General features: G+C 44.5%; 1 protein-coding gene and 1 pseudogene across 1 annotated transcript; one reads left to right on the top strand and one right to left on the bottom strand.

Moving 5' to 3' along the window:
- Nucleotides 1-9919: 9919 nt before the first annotated feature.
- LOC144273151 (olfactory receptor 13G1-like) lies at nt 9920-10846 on the top strand. Its single transcript, XM_077831670.1, has one exon. It carries the CDS (start codon nt 9920-9922, stop codon nt 10844-10846), a length of 927 nt encoding a protein of 308 aa, XP_077687796.1.
- A 10358-nt stretch (nt 10847-21204) lies between these two features.
- Nucleotides 21205-22134, bottom strand: LOC144273873 (olfactory receptor 5V1-like; annotated as a pseudogene).
- Nucleotides 22135-23294: the final 1160 nt, after the last annotated feature.

The following is a 23294-nucleotide window of genomic DNA, read 5'->3' as shown; positions in this document are numbered from 1 at the left end:
TATTTAGATCATTTTTAATAAAAAACTTGCCACCCTTTGCATCGCATTTCTAATCTGATTGCAATTTTTTGCGGGCACAGACAATAGGTCATGATTCTTCTACATGATTCTAGGTGCTGACTCTGTGGGTGCTCCAGGGCTGGAGCACCCATGGAAAAAAATTAGTGGGTGGTTAGCACCCATTGGCAGCCAAGCTCCCCCCATCCTCCTCTACTGATCAACTCCTCCCTCTTCCTCCCAGAACCTCCTGCAATGCCACAGAACAGCTGTTCAGTGGCATTCAGAAGGCTGTAAGGGGAGGGGAGGAGTGGCGATGGAGCATGCTCAGGGGAGGGGGTGGAGTGGGGGCAGGAAGAGGCGGGGTAGGGTGGGGCCTTGGGGAAGGGGTAGAGTGGGGGCAGAGCCAGGGCCAGAGCACAGGCAGGAAGAGGCAGGGCAAGGGTGGGGGCTTGGAAGTAGGGAGGGAGCTGGGGCTGGCCTGCGGCGGCGTGTGGGGTCAAGCATCCCCCAAGTAGAAAGGAAGTCGGCGCCTACCCCTCCCAATAATGTTACAACATTGTAACTTCATTTATTTTAGACTCAACTGCAATTAAAATCAAATAAACTCTACAAATGTACGTGAATTTACACCAGATTTGTACTGGTCAGATTGAGATCAGAATATGGTCCAAGATTCATAAACACAGTTGAGGAAATGTGTATTCCTGCAAACCATATTTAGTGAAATTACAAAAAATAAAATAAAATATAAATTAAAAGTTGCTCAACTTTCTCAAGAGCATAAAGGAATTAGTCACTGAACTCTCTCTGAATTTCATTGGGGGTTGGTGCATAACACTCTTAGGAACCTTTGAAAATATCAATCTGAAAAAGTCATTTAGAAGCACAAATTGTGAGAACGCAGGAAAGAAAGCAAGAGGACTATTCTCACCACTCATGCAAGCTTCCAAAATAATGAACCAAGCTGTAATTTCAATATAGACTCTGAGTGAGTCATAGCTTGTTGAGGATGACTTTTCTTCATATATAGTAACCTTCTGCAGGGAGATCTTCGATCCCTTTCAAGCTTTCACCTTAAGAATAAATGTGCCTGCTTAGAAAGGGCTGTGTGGTAACTTATAACTATGGACATTTGCACTGTTTATACCCTCTGGAGAGATAGCAGAGTGCAGACACGGGCCTTTTACAGTTTGTTGGCAATAACACAGTTTAGGCAGGAACCTGTGCAGTCTGCAAAAACCCCTGTCAGGAGACATGGATCTCTGTCATTTCTTGTTGAAGGGGGAAATGAGTGATGCAGAGTCTGGACATTTTCTTCATGTAATTTGTGTCATTTACACATAAACATGAGACTTGGAACAGAGGCGGTCACAAACAGCATGCAGGTTGTCACTCAAAGTGAGTACAACTTCTGTCCCCAATCTTGCAAATACTTACATGCTTAACTTCACAACTGTGAGTAGTCCCACTGATTTTGTAACTACTCATGGTAGTACAGCTAGGCATGTACTTAAGTGTTTGCAGGACTGGGACCTTATTTTATCATTCATCCTTGAACACCACTGAGCCCAATTTCTTTGAGTGTATATGTAACCCACATTAGAGCTTGTGTCTTCTCCCTTTCCTTCCTTCACCAGCTTCAGGGATGTTCTTGGAAATGTTTTTTGTTTTCATCTGAATTTTCCAGGTTCTTATTTTTGTTGTTGTTGTTGGGTTTTTTTAGTGTTTTTGTTTTGTTTTTTGTTTTGTTTTTTAATAAAAAATAGAATTCCAAAACTTGGGAAAAATATTCCAAAACAATAGATTTGACTGAAAATTGAGCTTTATCTTTAACCAATTTTTTTAAAAATACTGATTTTTGAGGGGTGGCTTCCCATTTGGAAACTGGAAGATTTTCATGTGTTATTTTTTCAAGGTTTAGTCTCTTTAAAACAATGGAAAATCATTGTCTTTTTTCAATTAGCTCCAGTGTTATAAAGAACATGGGTTCATCATGACTGGGAACTTGGCAATTGGATCTGAATGTTTGTGAAAAGAATCTGCTCAAGAAGAGTTTTGTCTAAATTAGGAGTAGTTACACTACTGGTTGGACCATTTCCAGTAGGATTTTCAAAAGTACCTAAGCATGTTAGGCACCTGGGGCCAGATTTTGAAATATGAATTAAGCACTTAGTGTGAGATATTGAAGGTATTTAGGCATCTAGTAGGATTTTCAAAAGCATATAGGGACTAAATTTGCAAGAGGACTTAGGTACCTAGCTGCCACTTTAGGCACCTAAATCCCAGAATCAGGGCCCCTGGGATTCACAAAACCCCTGCTGAGTTGCTTCCAAACACTATGGGCACCTAAGTTCTCTTGACACCGAAGTTTTGGCAGTAAAATTTCCCCAGAACCTCTATTGTTGCATCTGAACATGCACACTGCTGCTCCATTCTCAGTGCTGAGTTGCCTAAGCCCCAGAGCTGTGCAGAAGATAGGTGTTCCCCTGCCTAACTCACCTGCAGGGCCCAATCTGGTAAGCGTGCTCAGAGGCTGCTTACTGGATCGGGCCCTGCATGTAGGCTCACCCAGAATGGTAGGGGAGGGAGAGGCCCTGCATTACTTCCAGCCCCATGGTTAGGGCATTCACATAGGATGCGGGAGACTCCTAGCTCAAGTCCCCTCTTCACCTCAGGGGGAGATCTGATTTGAAGTAGTATCTGCCACCTCTTAACTGAATACACAAGCCAATGGGTTAGGGGATATTCTGCAGGGGGGCAGGTCTCTCAGGCTCAGCTGTTGAAGCCGTTCCACTCTGGATAAGCAATTAAAGATTGGTTGGACTGTGAGGACGGGATTGTGGGTCTCCCACATGCCATGTCCAGGCATTAACCACCAAGCTATAGAGTCATTCTCGTACTGGTGCTTCCTCTCCACTGCGGCCCAGCGACTCTTTAATTATTGAATCCAAAGTGGAGTGACTGATGGGCTCTGACAGCAGGATCTCCTCTAGCCCAGAGGTTGGGGCACCCAGCTGTGAGGCTGGGGCACTCATCCAATTGTTCAAGTTCACCTTTAGTCAGGGGTCTCCCATACCCCAAGTGACCATCCTAACCACAGGGGTAAAAGGTGGTCTTCTTTTTCTTCTTCAGAGGAAGCTGTTCTTCTCTCTTCTGGGAGGGGGTGGGGGCTTAGGACACACCCATCTCCTTGGCATCTCCCATTAAGTAGCTTAGGCAGGGAGCCACCTACCTTGCTGGAGTGACCGAGAGGCCCATTGGTGGCTCATTATCCTCAGTCAGTCACTCTTGTCAGACCTGACAAACTCACTGCACCTACCACATTGTTGTCATAACCTGTATCGAAGAGGTGTCATGTAATATATTACTGGAAGGCTAATGACACACTGGTGGTTAATATCATTGTGAAATGTCTGTGTGAACAGAATGTGAGGAACTATGGCTACTCGCTGATATTATGTTTTGAAGTCTGTGACCAAACAAAGTGAGAAAGACAGGTTTCTCCCAAACTGGAGGGAAGGCAGCTGTCTACCTGTCTCCAATGTCAATTAAGAAAGCTGTGACCAAAGACAAAGAGGAGCTCATTCATATGGAAGGTAAACAAAGCCATCAGGAAAGTGAGTGGGGAAAGGCGGCTACTTAACAGTCTCAACTGGAAATGGCAATTGCAGGCCCAGGAAGCCTTCCTGCCTCTTGAGGTGGGGTCAATGAAATTTGGAAAGATGTAAGTAGAGAGGAAAAAGCTATTTAGTCATCCTCCAGCTGGAGGAACAAAGGAAATGAGAACTTCGAGATCTGTGAAGGTCCAGGCCAGAGCGTCTGGTCGGACATACTGGAAAAGTGACTTGGAAAGGAACACTTCTTTGAACAAGAAAATCTAAGTTGTTAATTCACGTGTTAGCCTTTAGAAGCATAGTTTTGCTTTTGTTTGCTTGTAACTCTTTCTATCTTTATTCCTTATCTTTGATATCACTTAATACAATGTCGATTTGTTAAATAAATTTGTTTTACTTTTCCTATAAAGCAGTTCAGCGTGATAACCCCAGTTATGCCAACAAGTTGCAGTGCATTGTCTCTTTAAAGGAGAAATTAATTTAGTAACTTCTGGGAATGTTCTGTGGGAGGTCTGGACACAGCAGAGAGACATCTCTGAGGAACTCAGGAGCTGGGGTTCACTGATTGTTACCTGCTGGGCAAGGTTTGGACTGGCAGAGTCCTGGAGAGGTTGCTGTCACACAGCTTAGCAGCAGCTTACTTGCTGAGGCTGAGAGGGGTAACACGTGACTCACCGTTTGGGGAAAGCCAGCTGGATGTCACACTTTGTGAGTGGTTTTGGGGAAATTTGGAACTGGGAGAGAGTTAGGTTCATTCTGTGAAAAGCAACGGGGTGGCGGAAGCCAGGGTGAGACATGCATGCTTGTCTGTCACCTGCTGGTGTCCGAACTGTGAGCCGCAGCAGCATAGCACTGAAGGCATGCAGAGTTGCAGGGCAGGTAGTGATACTGACCCTTACTAGTCTGGGTTGAACCTCAGAGCACCAGAGCTGGCTTTTGTGAATCTGGTTCTTAGGCACCTATCTCTCTCATTCATTGTATGGGGAGCCTGAGCGCCTAGCTCAAGCTTTGTGAATCCCAGTTCAGGTTTACCACACATAAGTTCCTAGGTGAGTTGAGCCCTAATATATCAGTGATGAGAACACCATGTAAAAGCTGATTGCCCAGTTGAATAATTAAGAATGCCTGGGACAGCACATTGAAGGAGGCAGTTAAAAAGAAATATTGAATAGCTGAACATTCATGAGCACCATCTATCATGTGCCAAAGGTGTCACAACCGGGGGGGGGGGACAGGAGACCATGCCCCCCCTTTTTAACATGGGCATGGTTTGGGCAGCAGGGGGTGCCATTGCCACCCCACACACACACACACACTGCAAGCCTCAGGCAAGCATGGAGCAACGCAGGCAGGGACCTGCATCAGGCTTGCAGTTTGGGGGACAGCACCGCCCTCAGCCGCCCGAACTACGCCCATGTTAAAAAGTGTGGGGCATGGCCTCCTGGATCCCCCAGTTCTGGCACCAGTGCCCCCCCCACTTCGACAAAGTTTCCTGTGTCCTTGTCCTGTGCATTGACTGAGGCAGGGGTCTTGTTGGAAAAAAGTCTTTGGCCAGGTCATAAAATAGTATCCTAATAAGTATGCTCAAAGGGAAAACTTAAGAATATAAAAACATAAGAATGGCCATACTGGGTCAGACCAATGGTCCATTTAGCCCAGTACCCTGTCTTCTGACAGTGGAGAGATGCTTCAGAGGGAATGAACAAAATAGGGCAATTATTGAGTGATCCATCTCCTGTCATCCAGTTCCAGCTTCCAGCAGTCAGAGGTTTAGGGACACCCAGAGCATGGGGTTACATCCCTGACCATCTTGACTAATAGCCATTGATGGACCAATCCTCCATGAACTTATCTAGTTGTTTTTTTAACCCATTTACACATTTGGCCTTCACAACATCCCCTGTCAGTAAGTCCCACAGATTGGGACTTTGCACTTTGTGAAGAAGTAAATAACTTTAAAAAATTCAGGTTGCACAGTCAAGCTTAAACCTGGCATTTCTTAACTTTGGGGGTTTTGACTTTGCAACCTTTACAGTCTTCTAACTTTTACTTTAAAGTAATACAGCATATAAACCCATCCTCTGCCAATATTCCCCAAAATTACACTGGATGGCAGAGGTCATAATGATGGTGTGGAGGAGAAATACTGAAGCTATGTCCCCAACCCCTGGTCCTGAAAGAGATTGCTTTTCTTACTAAAAGTGATTCATGGTTAAATCATCAGCCTCACTGGTATTTAAACCAACAACATTAAGTTTCAGAGTGAACACATAATTGAGAAGAAAGGGGCAGCTCACTGTCTGTTCTAAACTGTCTACAGAGTTATTCAGACAGCATTCACAGGGCTTCTTTGGGAGAGTTTCCTTTAACCAAAAGGGCAAGATATTGATGATTCTAATTAATAATCATCATGATAACCTACACTCTGCAGAACCTAAATCTGCCATCCACACTGTTTTAACACCATTCCTGAGGACATTGAAACATCCTTCTTCCCCACATCTCTAGAGACTTTAGAAAAGAAGGTGTACCCTGTTATCTTGTCCACTTTACGGACAGAATCACTGAGACACAAACAAGTCTAGAGCAATATTTTGCTGAGTGTACACCATGGCACGCAGCATCACACAGAATCAGGTTTCAATTTAGCATGGTATGTTTTTTCAGTAACTGTCTTGAGCTACCTAGAGCCTGTGTTTCAGCAGAGCTAAGTACAACTTGAAATCAGTGGGAGCAGTAGGGTTTGTGGATCTGGGAACAATCCAGCCCTATGAGTTTGTCAGTTCTTCACTCTAAATATAGACACCTAACATTAGTGGGTGATTTCAAAAAATTGAGATTTTGGCCTAACAGTGGAAGGCAGCGTGGTCCAGTGAATAGGGCACTAACCCCTGACCTAAGAATCATCAGATCTTGTTCTAGGTCTCATTCCTTCACTGGCCTTTCAAGTCTCTGTGTGCATTAGTTTCCCTATCAATAAAATTGGCTTAATGACACTGATCATCCTTAACAAGGCTGTTGGAGATCTATGGATGAAAAGCCCTCTCTAAATGCTAATGATTATTAACAGATATAATTTTAAAGAATGATATCACCAACCAAAATACATGCTGAACATTTAAATAACATTGGATCATCTTTTTACCATCACCCAATCAAAAGAGACATTTATTTATATATGTATTTGTTTTTCCTAAAGGGCCTGCATTGGAGTAATTATGGGAAACATATCCCCATGGCAATCTGTATATTAGGCTGAAAACTCATCTTAGCCTAACCACTCTTATGCACTCTGTAGATGAACTATGATTGGCATAAGGAATACATTAGAGATGTGCAGACTGTGCTAAAACTGGAATTACTCCTATTAATAATTATTATTATTAATCTAATCCATAATTTCACAGGATTACTACATAGAATCTTCCTCTAACAACACACTTGACATTGGAGAAGAGGAGCAGCAACCAGAACTGGTCTGTGAGAATTTACATGATTGCCAAATATCTTAGCTACTTAATCCGTTGATAAGCAAGGAATTGAGCCAAATGTGCTACTCACATTTTGCCATTATTTTGCCATTAGAACACATTTTGCCCCATTATATAGTACTAAATTAATTCAAACTGCCTCCTTTTTTCTTATTTTGATTCCACGCAGAAATTGACTGAGATCTGCTTTGCCAGGTACTGTACTGAGACAGCCAGACTGCTATGTAGAAGAATATTTCTGCTTTACATTTGAAAATCATATTTTCCCTGTTGGTGAGTTTCAATGTAGATAGATAGAGAGATAGATAGATAGATATATGTAACATTGAATTCATGAAGCTCCAAATGTCTGAAATCTGAAATGAAATCAAATTGCTTTCATTGCAGTGCATGTGGTAAAATGGACAGACACACAATATTGATTCCAGTTTAGAGATATTATAGTTTCCACAGATATTCTATGTGCTTAGAATGAAGAAGTCTGCTAGAACGTTTTACATGTGCCCCATGTACGATGCATGTATGAAGAGGGAAATACAAACAGCACTAACCTTTAGATTTTTGAAGGACAGGAGTGGAAAATATCCCGTTTGCTTTGCTATGGTTGAAATTTTTTTGGCTCAGATCCTCATGTTGTGTAAAATACAGTAGCTTCAATTATTTTAATGGAGATATTCTAATTTACATGAATTGGGGATCTGTCCCCTAGCTTTTTATTATAATGACTGGCATTATTAACAAATCATTTTCCAGAACAGAACCACACTTTAAAAACCCTTTAAGGGATTATGCAGCCCACTGTTCATTGTGTGTTATGAGTTCTCCTACAGTGGCTGGCCTCCAAGAGATGAGTCTGCTACAAGTAGCAGTTGAAGGAGCCATCCTGTTAGTTCAGAGGGTAACAGGCGCTGACTGAAAAAGTCAAGAGTTTGGATCCCGCTGACCAACAATTAAGGTACTGGAGTTTGACACTTTTTATTTGGAAAAAGCAAATGTATGGGGGGATCTTTTGCTTTTGTTTTGATTTGACAAAGAGAACAATTTTGATCTCCATTTTTTTCTATGGAAAATGGGGGAGGGTGGGGGGAAAAAACCCAATACCCCAAAAATTCAATAATTTATTTTTCTTCACACAAAAAATCAATAAAAATTGTGTTTTTTTCCAAAACCTGAGGAACAAAAAATATGTCAATATATATATTGCTGATGACAGGTTCTGCTCAATAATGATTCAAAGCAGTGCGGACTGATGAACATTCATTTTAATCATCTGAGTCAGATACCATGAGCAGAAGATTGATTTTATTTTTTGGTGGTTTGGGTTCTGTAGTTTCCAAATTGGAGTGTTGCATGTTCTTACAGCATGTTCCATACCTTGTCCCTCTCAGATTTTGGAAGGCACTTGAGATTCTTAAACCTTGGGTTGAGAGCTGTAGCTATCTTTAGAAATCTCACATTGGTATCTTCTTTGCATTTTGTTAAATCTGCAATGAAAGTGTTCTGAAATCGAGATTGCCATAACAAAAAACAGGTGGCAGAATGCAGGTAAAACCATAGAGCAGGAGACATACAATTCTCCCCCAAGGAGTTCAGTCACAAAATTAATTAATGCATTATTTTTTTTAACGAGCATCATGAGCATGGAAGCATGTCCTCTGGAATGGTGGTCAAATCATGAAGGGGCATATGAATGTTTTGCATATCTGGCACTTAAATACCTTGCAATGCCAGCTACAAAAGTGCCATGGGAATGCCTGTTCTCACTTTCAGATGACATTGTAAATAAGAAGCAGGCAGCATTATCACCTGTAAATGTGAATAAACTTGTTTGTCTTCACAATTGGCTGAACAAGAAGTAGGGCTGAGTGGACTTGAAGGCTCTAAAGTTTTACATTGTTTTGGTTTTGAGTGCAGTAAAAAAAATCTACATTTGTAAGTTGCACTTTCACGATAAAGAGATTGCACTACAGTACTTGTATGAGGAGAATTGAAAAATACTATTTTTTGGTTCTTTTTTATAGTGCAGATATTTGTAATAAAAATAATATAAAGTGAGCACTGTATACTTTGTATTATGTGTTGTAATTGAAATCAATATATCTGAAAATGTAGTAAAATATAAAAAATATTTGTATTAAATTTAAATTGGTATTCTATTATTGTTTAACAGTGCAATTAAAACTGCAATTGATCAAGATTAATTTTTAATCAAGTTAATTTGTTTTTGAGTTAATCACATGATTTAACTGATTAATTGACAGCCCTAGTTAAAATTGAAAATTTTGATTGGATTTTCAAGAAATTTTCCATGAAATATTAAATTTAATTTAGAATCAAAATTTTGAAACAAAGTTAAACTTTTGTTTTGGAATGTTGATTCAAAATCAAAATTTTGAATCAGCATGCTGATTTATGAACAAAAATTTTAGTTTGTGTGTCATCTTAATATCCTTTGGAGGGAAAAAAAGGTTGATTCAGAATAAAATTTGATATGTCAATAGTTTTTTTCAGGCATATACAGAGAGAGGTTAAAATTGACAATTTTCAGAACTTTTCACAAAATAAATAAAGAACAATGATATTTCAATTTTTTATCCCAATTCAGGATGAAAACAAATGCCAAAATATTGGTATTTCCCATGGAATGGAAATTCTGTTTTCCACCCAACTCTGCATCTAGGGATTTAGATGAAAATTGGGCATCTAAACCCCATAGGAACCTTTGAATATCTCAGCCTGAGTTGTCCAGTGCAAGTCCTAGAGATGTTTCAGAAGCTTTTGCCTTCATCCGCAACAATCTCTGGAGCTCCAGGAATGAAGAACCAAAGCATCGTGACCACATTCATCATTCTGGGACTCTCCAGTAAACCCCAACTCCAGGTTCCACTCTTCATCCTATTCCTCTCCATCTACATCATTGCCCTGCTGGGCAACTTAGTAATCATTGCTGCCATCCTTTCCAGTTCCAAGCTCCACAGGCCCATGTACTTTTTCCTCCTCCACTTGGCTGTGGTGGACATCATCTGCACCTCCACCATCATCCCCAGGATGCTGGGGAATCTAGTGGTTGTCAGTAAATCTATCTCTTACCCTAGGTGCATGGCCCAGCTCTACTTCTTCACATGGTCTCTGGGGGCTGAGATGGTACTCTTCACCGTCATGGCTTACGATCGCTATGCGGCCATTTGCCACCCTTTGCGTTACAGCATCATGATGAACAAGACCGTAAGTGTGGGCCTGTCTGCCCTAGTGATAGTCATTGCTGTGGTCAATTCGTGGGTGCACACTGGCCTCGTGTTGCGGCTGAGCTTCTGCGGGCCCAACGTTATCAACCACTTTTTCTGTGAAATCCCATCACTGCTGGCTCTCTCCTGCACCTCAGTGCATTTAAATGAGGTCATGGTCTTCATGGCGGACATTTTCCTAGCTATGGGGGACTTCCTGTTGACATGTGTCTCTTATTACTTTATTGTCAGGGCCATCTTGAGGATCAAAACGGCTGAAGGGAAGAGAAAAGCCTTCTCCACCTGCTCCTCCCACCTCATTGTGGTGTCTCTTTATTACTCCACTGTCATCTACACCTACATTCGGCCAGCCTCTAGCTACTCCTTTGACAGGGACAAGATGATAGCCACCTTGTACACCCTGGTGACGCCAACTCTCAATCCTATAGTCTACACCCTAAGGAATAAAGATGTCAAGATGGCAATCAAGAAAATGCTTCCATACCCTGGGAAATAGGTCACGATGGGACAAACCTTGACTGGTTCCTTCGCAAGCCTGGAGCTCTGGTGTTTGCTTTCCTGTGGAAATGGAACTCAGAACGAACCTTAGAAAAAGATGCAAGGTGCATGTTTTCATGAAGGACTTTCTAACTGGTCAAATGTTGATTTCCTAAATGGCTGAAAGTTTTGGAACCAGTTGAAACTATGTTACAGAATAAAGAAAGAAAGAAAGAAAGAAAGAAAGAAAGAAAGAAAGAAAGAAAGAAAGAAAGAAAGAAAGAAAGAAAGAAAGAAAAATTACTGTTATAAACTATCTCAAATGTTTCAGACATGTGATATAAAAGCCATTAAATACAACCACTTGTTTTGTAGCTTTGCTCAAGTCACTTTCCTTCTTTGTCACTAAATTTTCCCAGCCGTAAAATAGGGGAAAATACACTTACCTATAATTCTGAAGTCTTATAATTTCTTTTCTTTATCAGAGGATTGTCTACTCTGCCTGGTTAATTTCAGTGCATGCAACTGGGCTTCAGAAATAAAGGCACACTTCCTTCCTGCTGTATATTTTAGGTTTGCAACTAGACCTTACAGTGGTGTTGCAATTGGATGATTTAAATAGATAATGTTTGTAAAATGCTTTTAAGCATCAAAGGTACTATTTGTGGGGATTAAGCCTGATTATTGACTGTGCAATCATTGACACAAACACTGTTCATTCTTCTGATTTCCCAGCTAACTGTCTCCCCACATAAAATGATGGTTAGAAAAGACAGCTGTAGACCACACCAACATTATGCAGCTCTTTATCCCCCTCTAGTGGCTGAATTACATTTATGAGTCTACCTCTCAACTCATGTGTCCATTCTTCTGGCTCAGTCAAGAGAGGATAATGTTTTCAATTCCGTAAGAACATAAGAATGGCCACACTGGGTCAGACCAAAGGTGGCCAATGCCAGGTGCCCCAGAGGAAATGAACAGGTAATCATCGAGTGATCCATTCCCTACTGCTCATTCCCAGCTTCTGGCAAACAGAGGCTGGGGACACCGTCCCTGCCCATCCTGGCTAATAGCCATAAATCCGGGGTTCAGTCTCTGCTGATGACCTCACACATCTACAGAGCAGAAATGAAGGCTGGTAGTCTCAATGTCAGATGGGTTTATGAGGATGAAAGATTTTGTATAGGATTTCAAATGAACCCTGTCTTTGTTCTTGGTAGCATGATGTACGAATCAATAGACTTTATAGTAATGGTGCACAAGGGCTGTGTACACCTTTCAGTACAGTGCGGAGGACTGGCACAAGGCTTATGGATTACATGTCCATCTGTCTATCTCACAATCTATAACTTATTTATCCTCCCGAACAGAGCTGGCCTTGCAATGAGGCGAACTGAGGCGGCCACCTCAGGTGCCAGACGGGGGGCGGGGGGTGCCACTAGAACCCAGAGTGTAGAAAATTGTGTCTGCTGCTGGTGCGTATGTATTCTCTCTGCTCTAGATGCACAGAGAGGGTGGAGAGCTGTGCTGGAGGAAGGAGGGCACAAGAGACATAACAGGCAGGCGGAGAAAAGGTGAGAAGGAATAACAGAAAGCAGCAGGAGCTGCAGGGAGAGAGAGGAGGAGGAGCCTCTCATGTACCTCTCTAACACCCCCAGGAGCCGGGACTGATTAACACCAGCTTCTCAGGGAGCTGCCTGTTTCCTGCTGCTGCCATGAACCCACTTGAGGAGAACAGGCCGTCAACTGAAGGAGTAGGAGCCAGTTAGGCCCTTAAGATGCTGATATCTTCCCTCACTCAGGCCCTGCTACCAGCCTGCTTATTTGTCCCCTTCAACTGAGTGTTGAGAGCCACTATAGCTGGCACAGAACAGCAGTCATGAGTGAAAGAAGAAAACGCCCCTCTGGGGCAGCATTCAGAAAAAGCAAGCAAGCAAAGGAAGCTTTTCTATCTAAGCAGGAAGGAGCTCTCCTGAGATACATAGACACAAATGTTCGTGGTGAGCCTTCCGGCCCCAGTGAGGATGTGAGTGGTGAGGAGATGCCTGATCTTCCAATTAGTGAGAGTACAGGTGACCTGGCAGCTACAGCAGCATCCATATCTCCATCTCAAATGGATGTAACCATGCACATTCCTGAAGAAAAGTGTAGATCAGAGAAGAGTGTGGTGGAGACCCAAGAAACAGCTGCTGCTGAGTTTAGTTCCTTAAGTCTAGATGATCCAGGACTGTGGACCCACTTGAGCAGTAGCCCGAGAAACTTCCCTGTACTGCATGGGCCACAGCAAGTGAAAAACTTCGTGTTCCCAAAAGACAATGAAAATAGAAGTTTCCATCCAACACATTACTGATGTGAAATCCCCAATGGTGGCAAAGTGGAGAAGCCATGGCTTATATACTCAAAACCCCAGAATGCTGCATACTGTTTTTATTGCGAACTCTTCCAGTCTAATGCTTCAGCCACCTACAGGAACAAAGGACTAGAAAAATCTGGCTAGAAATCTGGCATGCCATGAGAAGGCAGCAAATCACCAGAGAGCATTTGTGGTGGGGCGATGCCCCACACCCAGGCCAGATTAGGCTACAGTAGGCCAGAGTGGCTGCACGGACAGGCAGCCAATCAGAGAGGGCCTGAGGGGAGCCAGTCAGCACAGAGAAAGAGGCAGCCAATCAGGGCCAGGCTAGGTCCTATATAAAGGCTGCCCAGGCCAGAGGCAGAGAGTCTCTCCCAGACCTTCAAAGGGGAAGGTCTGTCTCCTGAGTGAGGAGACCAGCACCTGGGACAGCGTAGCCCTGGGCAGGCTCAGGGGAGCAGAAGGGAACTCCAGCCTTGTACATGCCAGGCTGCAGGTCCTGATAGAAGGGCCCATGAGGTGCAAAGTGGCTGAAGGGGAAGCGGCCCAGGGAGGAGAGGTGGGCAGGGAGGCTGCTGCCAGAGGGTCCCTGGGTCAGGACCCAGAGTAGAGGGAGGCCCTGGGTCCCCCCCTTCCCCCTTGTATTACTCCCGGCCGTTAGAAGTGGCCATAGTGGACTGCACCTGACCCCTGCCAGAAGGGGTTAGACTTTGTGGGTGTGGCTGGCCATGGTGGCAGGGCAAAATGGAAGAACTGCTGATAACCCGCCTCTCTCCCCCAGAAGGGGGTGAGAGTGGACTAGGGGGCACTGATGGAGGGCAGTACCCTGAAGAGGATGCTGCGAGAAGGGAGCAATGTGGGTCCAGATGCCAGCAGAGCACGAGAGATGGACGGGACGCCACCAGCGGAAGGCACTCCACATGGACTGAGCTAATTCCCAGAGTTACCAACAGGAGGTGCCATGGTGGTGAGTCCCAACCCCATCACAGCATTCCATAGGTGGAAAGAGCTTGAGATGAGACGAAGGTTAAAGGCCACCACAGATTGCATCAGAGTCTCTCTACTGGCAAAATGTTCTGAAAAGGCTCATTGCCATTGTGAGAATGCTTGCTACCCATGACCTAGCACTGCGTGGCACTTCAGATCAGCTGTATGTGCCAAACAATGGAAACTTCCTTAAAATTGTGGAGCTGATGGCTGAGTTTGATGCTGTACTCCAGGAGCATTTAAGAAGAGTCTCCACCCAAGAAATACTTACTGCCATACTCAATGAGTAGCAACTTACTCTTTATGTCCCTTCAGTTACAATAAGCTACTCATGGTGTAAATTCCCACTAAACATGAACAAGAGTGAGAGAAATCTGACAATGCAGACAAGAGCAACAAACAATAGTAGAGGCAGAAATAGTAGGTAGGTTCTGCTTGAAATTTTCAAAGGAGCCTAATGGAGTTAGATGCCCAGTTCTTTTAAGACCCTTTCAAAATCCCAGCTGTGGTTTCTATCACACTGAAAGATACAAATGTGGGATTTTTGAAAGCACACAAGTTATTTAGGAGCATAAATACCATTGAAAGTATATTGGTAAATCCTCAGCAATGCCTAAATGACTTTGAGCATGAGTCCAATTGAAAGTCAGCAAACATCTGCCATAGGATACTTTCCAAACCTTAGCCCTGCATCCTTAGCTACCATCCTGTGGTCCTAAAGTTCTATCTGCCTTTTCCATTTGGATGAGAAGGGACCATCATGATCATCTAGTCCAGTAGTTCTCAAACTTTTATACTGGTGACCCCTTTCACATAGCAAGCCTTTGAGTGCGACCCCCCTTAGGAATTAAAAACACTTTTTTATATATTTAACATTATAAATGATGAATGCAAAGCAGGGTTTGGGGTGGAGGCTGACAGCTTGCGACCCCCCCCCCATGTAATAATCTCACAACCCCCTGAGGGGTTCCAAACACCAGTTTGAGACCCCCTGATCTAGTCTGACCTCCTGCACGTTGCAAGCCACAGAACCTCCCCTGCCAACTCCTGTAATTGACCCCAACCTCTGGCTTAGTTACTGAAGTCATCAAATCATGATTTAAATTCTTCAAGTTACAGAGAATCCACCATTTACACAAGTTTAAACCTGCAGGTGACCCAGGCCCCATGCTGCAGAGGAAGGTAAAAAACCTCCAGAGTCTCTGCCAATTAGACCCAGCTTGAAATTCATTTGTGAGCAGCAGGTCAAGAAAAGCGCCCCCCCTAGTTGGCTCCTCTAGCACTTGCGCCAGGAAATTGTCCCCTACGCTTTCCAAAAACTTCCTGGATTGTCTATGCACCGCAGTATTGCTCTCCCAGCAGATATCAGGAAAATTAAAGTCACCCATGAGAATCAGGGCATGCGATCTAGTAGCTTCCGTGAGCTGCCGGAAGAAAGCCGCATCCACCTCATCCCCCTGGTCCGGTGGTCTATAGCAGACTCCCACCACTACATCACTCTTGTTGCACACACTTCTAAACTTAATCCAGAGACACTCAGGTTTTTCTACAGTTTCGTACCGGAGCTCTGAGCAGTCATACTGCTCCCTTACATACAGTGCTACTCCCCCACCTTTTCTGCCCTGCCTGTCCTTCCTGAACAGTTTATAACCATCCATGACAGTACTACAGTCATGTGAGTTATCCCACCAAGTCTCTGTGATTCCAATCACATCATAGTTCCTTGACATCACCAGGACCTCCAGTTCTCCCTGCTTGTTTCCAAGGCTTTGTGCATTCGTATATAAGCACTTGAGATAACCTGCTGATCGCCCCTCATTCCCAGTATGAGGCAGGAGCCCTCCCCTCACAGACATTTCTGCCTGTGCTTCCTCCCGGTATCCCGCTTTCCCACTTACCTCAGGGCTTTGGTCTCCTTCCCCCGGTGAACCTAGTTTAAAGCCCTCCTCACTAGGTTAGCCAGCCTGCTGGCAAAGATGCTCTTCCCTCTCTTCGTAAGATGGAGCCCGTCTCTGCCCAGCACTCCTCCTTCATGGAACACCATCCCATGGTCAAAGAATCCAAAGCCTTCTTTCCGACACCACCTGCGTAGCCATTCGTTGACTTCCACGATTCGACGGTCCCTACCCAGGCCTTTTCCTTCCACGGGGAGGATGGACGAGAACACCACTTGCGCCTCAAACTCCTTTATCCTTCTTCCCAGAGCCACGTAGTCCGCAGTGATCCGCTCAAGGTCATTCTTGGCAGTATCATTGGTGCCCACGTGGAGAAGCAGGAAGGGGTAGCGATCCGAGGGCTTGATGAGTCTCGGCAGTCTCTCTGTCACTGAGGTCTGAACTAAAAGTCAGCAAAAGACAGGGCCTGCGGCACAAAAGCAAAATTAGCATAAATTAGATTATGATCAAAAGTCAGACTCTGACAGAAAGCAAAACGCCGGCTTGCAAGTTCACTGTCTGGTACATGAACTCATGCCTGGTGCTTCTTAGGAGGGCCTGTTTGGTGTGGCTAGCCCTTACTTTGCTTTGCAGGTTAACAACAGGTGCACTCCATTCCTAGAGCCCCTTTGACATGTTCCCCTGTGATAGCCAGTCCCTGTACAGAAATGTCAGGTCAGCTATCCCGAAGTGGACAGTGCACACAACAGCTTGTTTCATGGAGCTGAGTATCAACTCCTGTATCACATCACAACACTCAGATATATTTGTAGAGGAAACAACCATAAGTTTGCCAGAAGCTGGGAATGGGTGACGGGGGAGGGATCACTTGATGATGACCTGTTCTGTTTATTCCCTTTGGGGCACCTGGCATTGGCCACTGTCAGAAGACAGGATACTGGGCTAGATGGACCTTCGATCTGACCCAGTATCGCCGTTCTTATGTTCTTATCAAAAGCTAAGATGTAAGAGATGGAGAGCAAGGATAATAATGAAAAAAGAAAGGTAAGATATAAAACAAAATCCATGCATACTATTTTAGAGACTTAACCGGTTGACCACTTGTTAGCAGTCTTATCTCACCTAAATGTCCCTTACAGTGCTTCCACCCAGGGAAGGTTGGGATCCCATTTTAATGAATGTAATTGCACTGGCCGATTACTTCCACAGGTGCAGGATAAGGAGGTGTCCTTCTGCTTTTTCCTTATATCCCCCAAAACATATTTTCAGTCCCCAGGGCTTATTCCCTGGGGTGATGATTTCTTATCCTCATGACTTCAAGGTTGTTACATATGCAAACAGGGCTCCAGTTGTGTTAGTTTACAATGTTTAATTATATGTGAACCAAGGCAGGTAGGTGAATATACATGCTTTGTCTGGCAGAAACCTGTTTAGAGAGACAAGTTGGCTGAGGTAATATTTTTTATTGGATCAACTTCTCGTGGTGAGAGAGAGAGACAAAAGCTTTCAAGCTTATATAGAGCTCTTCTTCAGATCTGGGAAAGGTACTCTGAGCATTACAGTTAAATGCAAGGTGGAACAGATTGTTTAGCATATACAGTTAGTATATATTATAAGAGACCAGTCAGGGTGGAGTGACCTGTTAACACCTATGCAGTCATAGGAGAAAAAGAGAAGGCTAATGGGTTAGAGATTTTTGGAATAAGACATAAATCTAGTGTCTCTGTTCAGTCCACGATTTTTAGTATCAAGCAGACCATAAGTTCACCCGTAAGTGATGGGGTGTCTTTGTCTTCTATCATTTTCCTGTGTGAATACATTCAAGAACATAGTTATTGTCTGGTTTCACCCACATTGTTGTTGTTACACTGGATACGGTATACCACATTTTTAAGGGACAGGTGGTAGTTGTTGAAGTTGTGCTGGAATCTATGAGGAAGTTTGAGCCATCTGTCCAGAGGATGAAAATATCAGCATATCTCAGTTATATCATTGGTTTTGTGGTGCACTTGTCCAGAAATTTTTATTCAATATGATTTATGAAGAGGGTGGCACATTGTACCATCCTAGTACCCAAGGCTGTTCACCTGGTTTGGACAAATGTTGAATATAAAATTGTTATGGGTGAGGATGAAATGGATGAGTTTGGCGATGAGAAAATTCAATGGGAGATGGGCAACAAAATTCTTTAGCATCTTATGAAAATCCAAGCCTCATCCAGTTTCAAGGCTGTAGTTAAAAGTATATGTTCTTTGGCATATGCAAAACGTGCCCAGCCATCATCAATCAGGTAGAGAAACTGCCATTTGAAATAAGTCAGTGGACATTCGAGAAAGATATGTGACATAGTCTGAAGTTGACCATAATTAAAGAGATTGGCCACACAATTGTCCTGTCCTGTTCAAAACCAGTTCAGAGATGACCATAGGTGCCTTGGCAGATCAAAACCTGGTGGATAGATGGTTGGGTCAGTGACAAAAGAGTGATTACTGACTGTTGTCCTTGACCACTCGTTGTGCCAAGCAGATTCCACTGTCATGTCCAATGTATATGTTAAAGGCCACATACTGCCTGCCATTAACATTATATAATTAATATTTAATTTAACTGTAATGGTGTATGCATCTCTCAAACTTGCCTAGTGATTGACCTCCATATTTAATAACAACGATTTCCACAGATATAAAAACATTCATCTGGAGATATCAAAGCTTTTTATAGCAGTGGGTAAGTATCATTACCTCTAGTGTCCTCACGTGGAAAATTAGGCATAAATATTGTCCTAATGTCAAACAATACATTACTAGCAGAAATAAGAATAAAACTCATCCGCCCTTGGGTTACCAGTCCTCCGCTCTAACCACTAGATCCTCTCCCCTAATAGAATTCAGTAAGACTGACTCCTGCCCCCCCCCCACCTTTACCCTTCAGCTCATTCCACTTCAAGCGTCATTTAATACAACCTAGAAGTCTTGACTCCCAGCAGCCCCTGTGATGGGTTGGATCACAGAAACCCCCTTGGGGCTTCCAACTGATGTGCCAAGACTACTTCTGCCCCTGCTTTCCCTGCCAGCTTGGGACTCCAGCACCCTGTCTTGCTGAGCCAGACACACCAGTCTGCTCCAACACAGACCCAGGGTCTGAACCACATGCCCCAAAGCTGCAGACTTAACTGAAAGCAACTTAAGAAGTGTTCCTGTCTTTAACACTTAGATGCCCAACTCCCAATGGGGTCCAAACCCCAAATAAATATGTTTACCCGGTATAAGCTTTATACAAGGTAAAACTCATAAATTGTTCGCCCTCTATAACACTGATAGAGAGATATGCATAACTGCCCCCCCCAGGTATTAATACATACTCTGGGTTAATTAATAAGTAAAAAGTGATTTTATTAAATACAGAAAGTAGGATTCAAGTGGTTCCAAGTAGTAACAGACAGAACAAAGTGAATTACCAAGCAAAATAAAATAGAACACGGAAGTCTATGTCTAAGAAAACTTAATAGAGATAAAAACCTCACCCTTAGAGGAATTCCAGTAAGCTTCCTTTTACAGACTAGTCACCTTCTAGTCTGGGTCCAGCAAACACTCACACCCCCTGTAGTTACTGTCCTTTGTTCCAGTTTCTTTCAGGTATCCTTGGGGGTGGAGAGGCTATCTCCTTAGCAAGCTGAAGACCACATGCAGGGGTCTCCCTGGGGTTTAAATAGACTTTATCTGGTGGGTGGACACCCCTCACTCCCCCGTGTAGAATCCCAGCTACAATATGGAGTTTTGGAGTCACATGGGCCAGTCACAACTCCATGCATGACTCAGAACTTACAGGTAGCAGCCATGGGTCACATGCTACCTTGAACATCCTCAAGTAGACTTCTTATGTGGATTGGAGCATTCTAAGAGCCATTGTCCTTAAGTGCTTGTTGACTGGGAACTGTGACAAAGTCCTGAGTCTGTATTGGTAGGTCCCGCACTTCTGGGCAGTTTCAGTGACCTCAGAAACTCGATAAAGCCCCAATGTGACCTCCTTTTCTCAGTGTAGCACCAAGAGTCACAGCCTATTGAGTTACTTTCATCACTGGCCAATATGGGAGATGGGAAGGGGGAATACCCCACAACCTCTGTTGCTCCATAGACCTCAGTAGGCGCAGTTCAGCCTCTTGCCTGGACCGAGTCCTGCTTCCCTTCTCCAGGGGATCTCTGTAGAGTATGGGGGTGGAGGGTGGGGGGAGGGAACCTGGGCCCGCCCTCTACTCTGGGTTCCAGCCCAGGGACCCTAATGTGGGCAGCTTTTGGTGGCTTTCCCTTCACCACTGACACCGCTTTGATTCCCTGGGCCACTTCCCCCATGGCCCCCTTTTCCTAGCTTCAGCCTTACCTCAGGATTCAGCAATGCTTCCTCTCCTCCAGCTCCTTTCACCTCAGCCTCCTGGAGGGCACTGGAAGAAGAGCTTTTAAACAGTATAAGTGGGACCTTGATTGGTTCCAGCTGTCTCCATTAGCCTAGTGTAAGGCTGGATAAGTACTAGGGTTGCAGGGGGAAGCCCACAGGTAAGCAGAGGCAGCAGGTCCAAACCCCCCTTGCCTGGGATGATTGGCTCATACACTGCAGTCTGCCCCACTGTGCGGGGACTCAGTGGTGACTGGCAGTAGCCAAAGACTGAGGCGAGGTGGGGATAGTGGGTGGTGGTTCCCCAGGGAGGGGAAACCCAGATCTGTGGGGGTACTGCCAGGGGGCAGCACTCCAGGGAAAGGGGCACCAGGTTCCGGGAGGTGGTCTGGAAGAGCTAATTCCCTGAGAGACCAGCAGGAGGCACCATAGGGGTGAGTCTTGCACCATGACAGTAGCATAAAACATATTCCAGTTATGTCATATATACATTCATATGCATATTTCCATAAAGCCTTATGGGGGGCACCGTCACAGCCCCTACTTCAATCACTAGACCTCACTCCCCTCCTCGAGCTAGGAACAGAACTCAGGAGTCCTGCCCCTATTCTCTAACCCCCTAGACACTACTCTCTACTCAGGAAGGGGTTAGAACGTGGGCTGAATCTTGAATACCACCTCCCATATGTTCTAATTCACTACATCCCACTCCCTTCCCAGCATTGGGGGTAGGTGGCAGTAATCTTGACTCCCTTAGAAAAACATTTTCCTATCAAAGACCTTTTTCATAGCCCCTTTCACATCCTTGTTCCTGAGGGTGTAGATGATTGGATTTAACATAGGGGTGATGAGACTGTACAGCAGGGAGATCATCCTGTCCTTGTCCAGAGAGTAGCTGGAGATGGGTCTGATGTAGGTGAAGATGCAGCTGCCGTAGTAGAGCAGGACTACCATGAGGTGGGATGCACAGGTAGAGAAGGCCTTTCTCCTCCCTTGGGACGATTGCATCTTCAGTATCCTGAACATAATGTGCACGTATGACAGGATGATGCACAAAGAAGGACCCCAGCCCAAGAAGAGGCTGGAGATCACTGTCATGGTGACATTGAGGGAGATGTCTCTGCAGGACACAGCCAGCAGGGGTGGGATATCACAGTAGAAGTAGCTGAGTCTGTTGACACCACAGAAGGACAGGTGGATTGTGAGGACTGTGTGAACGGCTGCATTGAGACTGCCAATGAGCCAAGAGGCAGCCACTAGTGTGGAACAAATCTTGTTACTTATGAGCACTGTGTAGTGCAGTGGGTTGCATATGGCTACATAGCGGTCATATGCCATGGTGGCCAGAAGAATGCCCTCTGCCCCCACAAATAAGAGGAAGAAGTAGAGCTGTGCCATGCAGCTTGCATAGGAGATGCTGCTGCTGCCTGAGAGAAGGTGCTGCAGCATCTGGGGGATGGTGGTGGTGGTCTGGCAGATGTCTAGGAGGGAGAGGTTCCCCAGGAAGAGATACATGGGGGTTCGGAGACACGGCTGCACCAAGGAAAGGAGGAGGATGAGCATGTTCCCCAGCAGGGTGAAGATGTAGATGATGGAGATGACGCCCGAGAGGAGGAAACGCAAGCCTCAGAGTTTGGAAAATCCTGACAGGATGAATTCAGTTGGTGTGGTTTGATTCTCCATGGCCACCTCTTCACTTAACTGCAGGGGAGAAGAGCATGGAGTACAAACAAGAAGAACGAGTAAGGATGCAATATGTCAGAAGTTTCACTTTGGTCAGTGGATGAATCTGGAGTTTCTTTCTCCCTCCCATTCCTCTGTCCAACTAACAGATCTCATTTCTCTCCAAAGCCAGGGAGAGAACCCAGTAGTCCTGACTTCCATCCCCCACACTCTAACCACTTAACTCCTCTCTGACATGGGATAGAATCTAGGAGTTCTGACTCTCTGACTTTCATCTAATCACCAGAAACTGCTTCCCTTCTGGAGTTCAAAACAGACCCAGGGTGTCTCACTGCCAGAGAAAACTCTATATCAAGGTTGCACCTCACTCCTAGTACCCACTACTCTAACCATTGAACCACACTCCCTGCCTGAACCGGAATGGGATGCAGCAGACCTGTCTCCAACGCCCGGGCTCTAATCCACCAGACCCCAATCTCCTCCCATAATTGGAAATAGAAATTTAGAGGGCTGATGCCCAACCTCCTCTTGTCTAACCAATAGATCATATTCCCTACCTTCCACCCCACCCTCCTAGCAGGGCACAGAACCCAGGAGAAGAGCTGGCTGAATATGTGTCCCTTAGTAGCTCTGAAAAATCAAAAATTGGGTAGGTGGGAGTCCCAAGTTCAAGTGGCTGCTGCAATTAATATTTATTTAGTGACACAAAATGGAACAGCTTCAAAAGAAAAGAATAAGAAAAGTGCCCACCCAGCCTGGCCTATAGCACCGTGTTTGGGTGCTTAATTAGAAAAAGGGGGGATGATTGTGGTTCAAATCCCTGCTTTAGAAGAGGCATTCACACTGATACGTCCCAGCTGAGTGTCTGGACAAGGAGGCTAAAAATCTTAAAGGGTGCTCCTCCTCCTCTGGCTCTTTTGGGAATGGTACCTAGATCCCTTTGAATCTAGCCTGAAAATATATATTTTTGGCTGAAACTATTTGACAGTTCATGTAATTAGTGAATATTTTCAGGACAACTGAAACTTCCTTTCTCAATAACAAATAAACTCTTTGTCCAAAAACTGAAACTTCCTTTCTCAATACCAAATAAACTCTTTGTCCAAAAAATTCACCAAGTTTTACCCAGGAGCCCCATGAACCTCTAAACCCTGGAACCC

The sequence above is a fragment of the Eretmochelys imbricata genome, chromosome 13, assembly GCF_965152235.1.
Source record: "Eretmochelys imbricata isolate rEreImb1 chromosome 13, rEreImb1.hap1, whole genome shotgun sequence".
Taxonomy (NCBI): domain Eukaryota; kingdom Metazoa; phylum Chordata; order Testudines; family Cheloniidae; genus Eretmochelys; species Eretmochelys imbricata.
The sequence above is the reverse complement of the archived record's forward strand: the minus strand, read 5'-3'. Positions and strand labels throughout refer to the sequence as shown.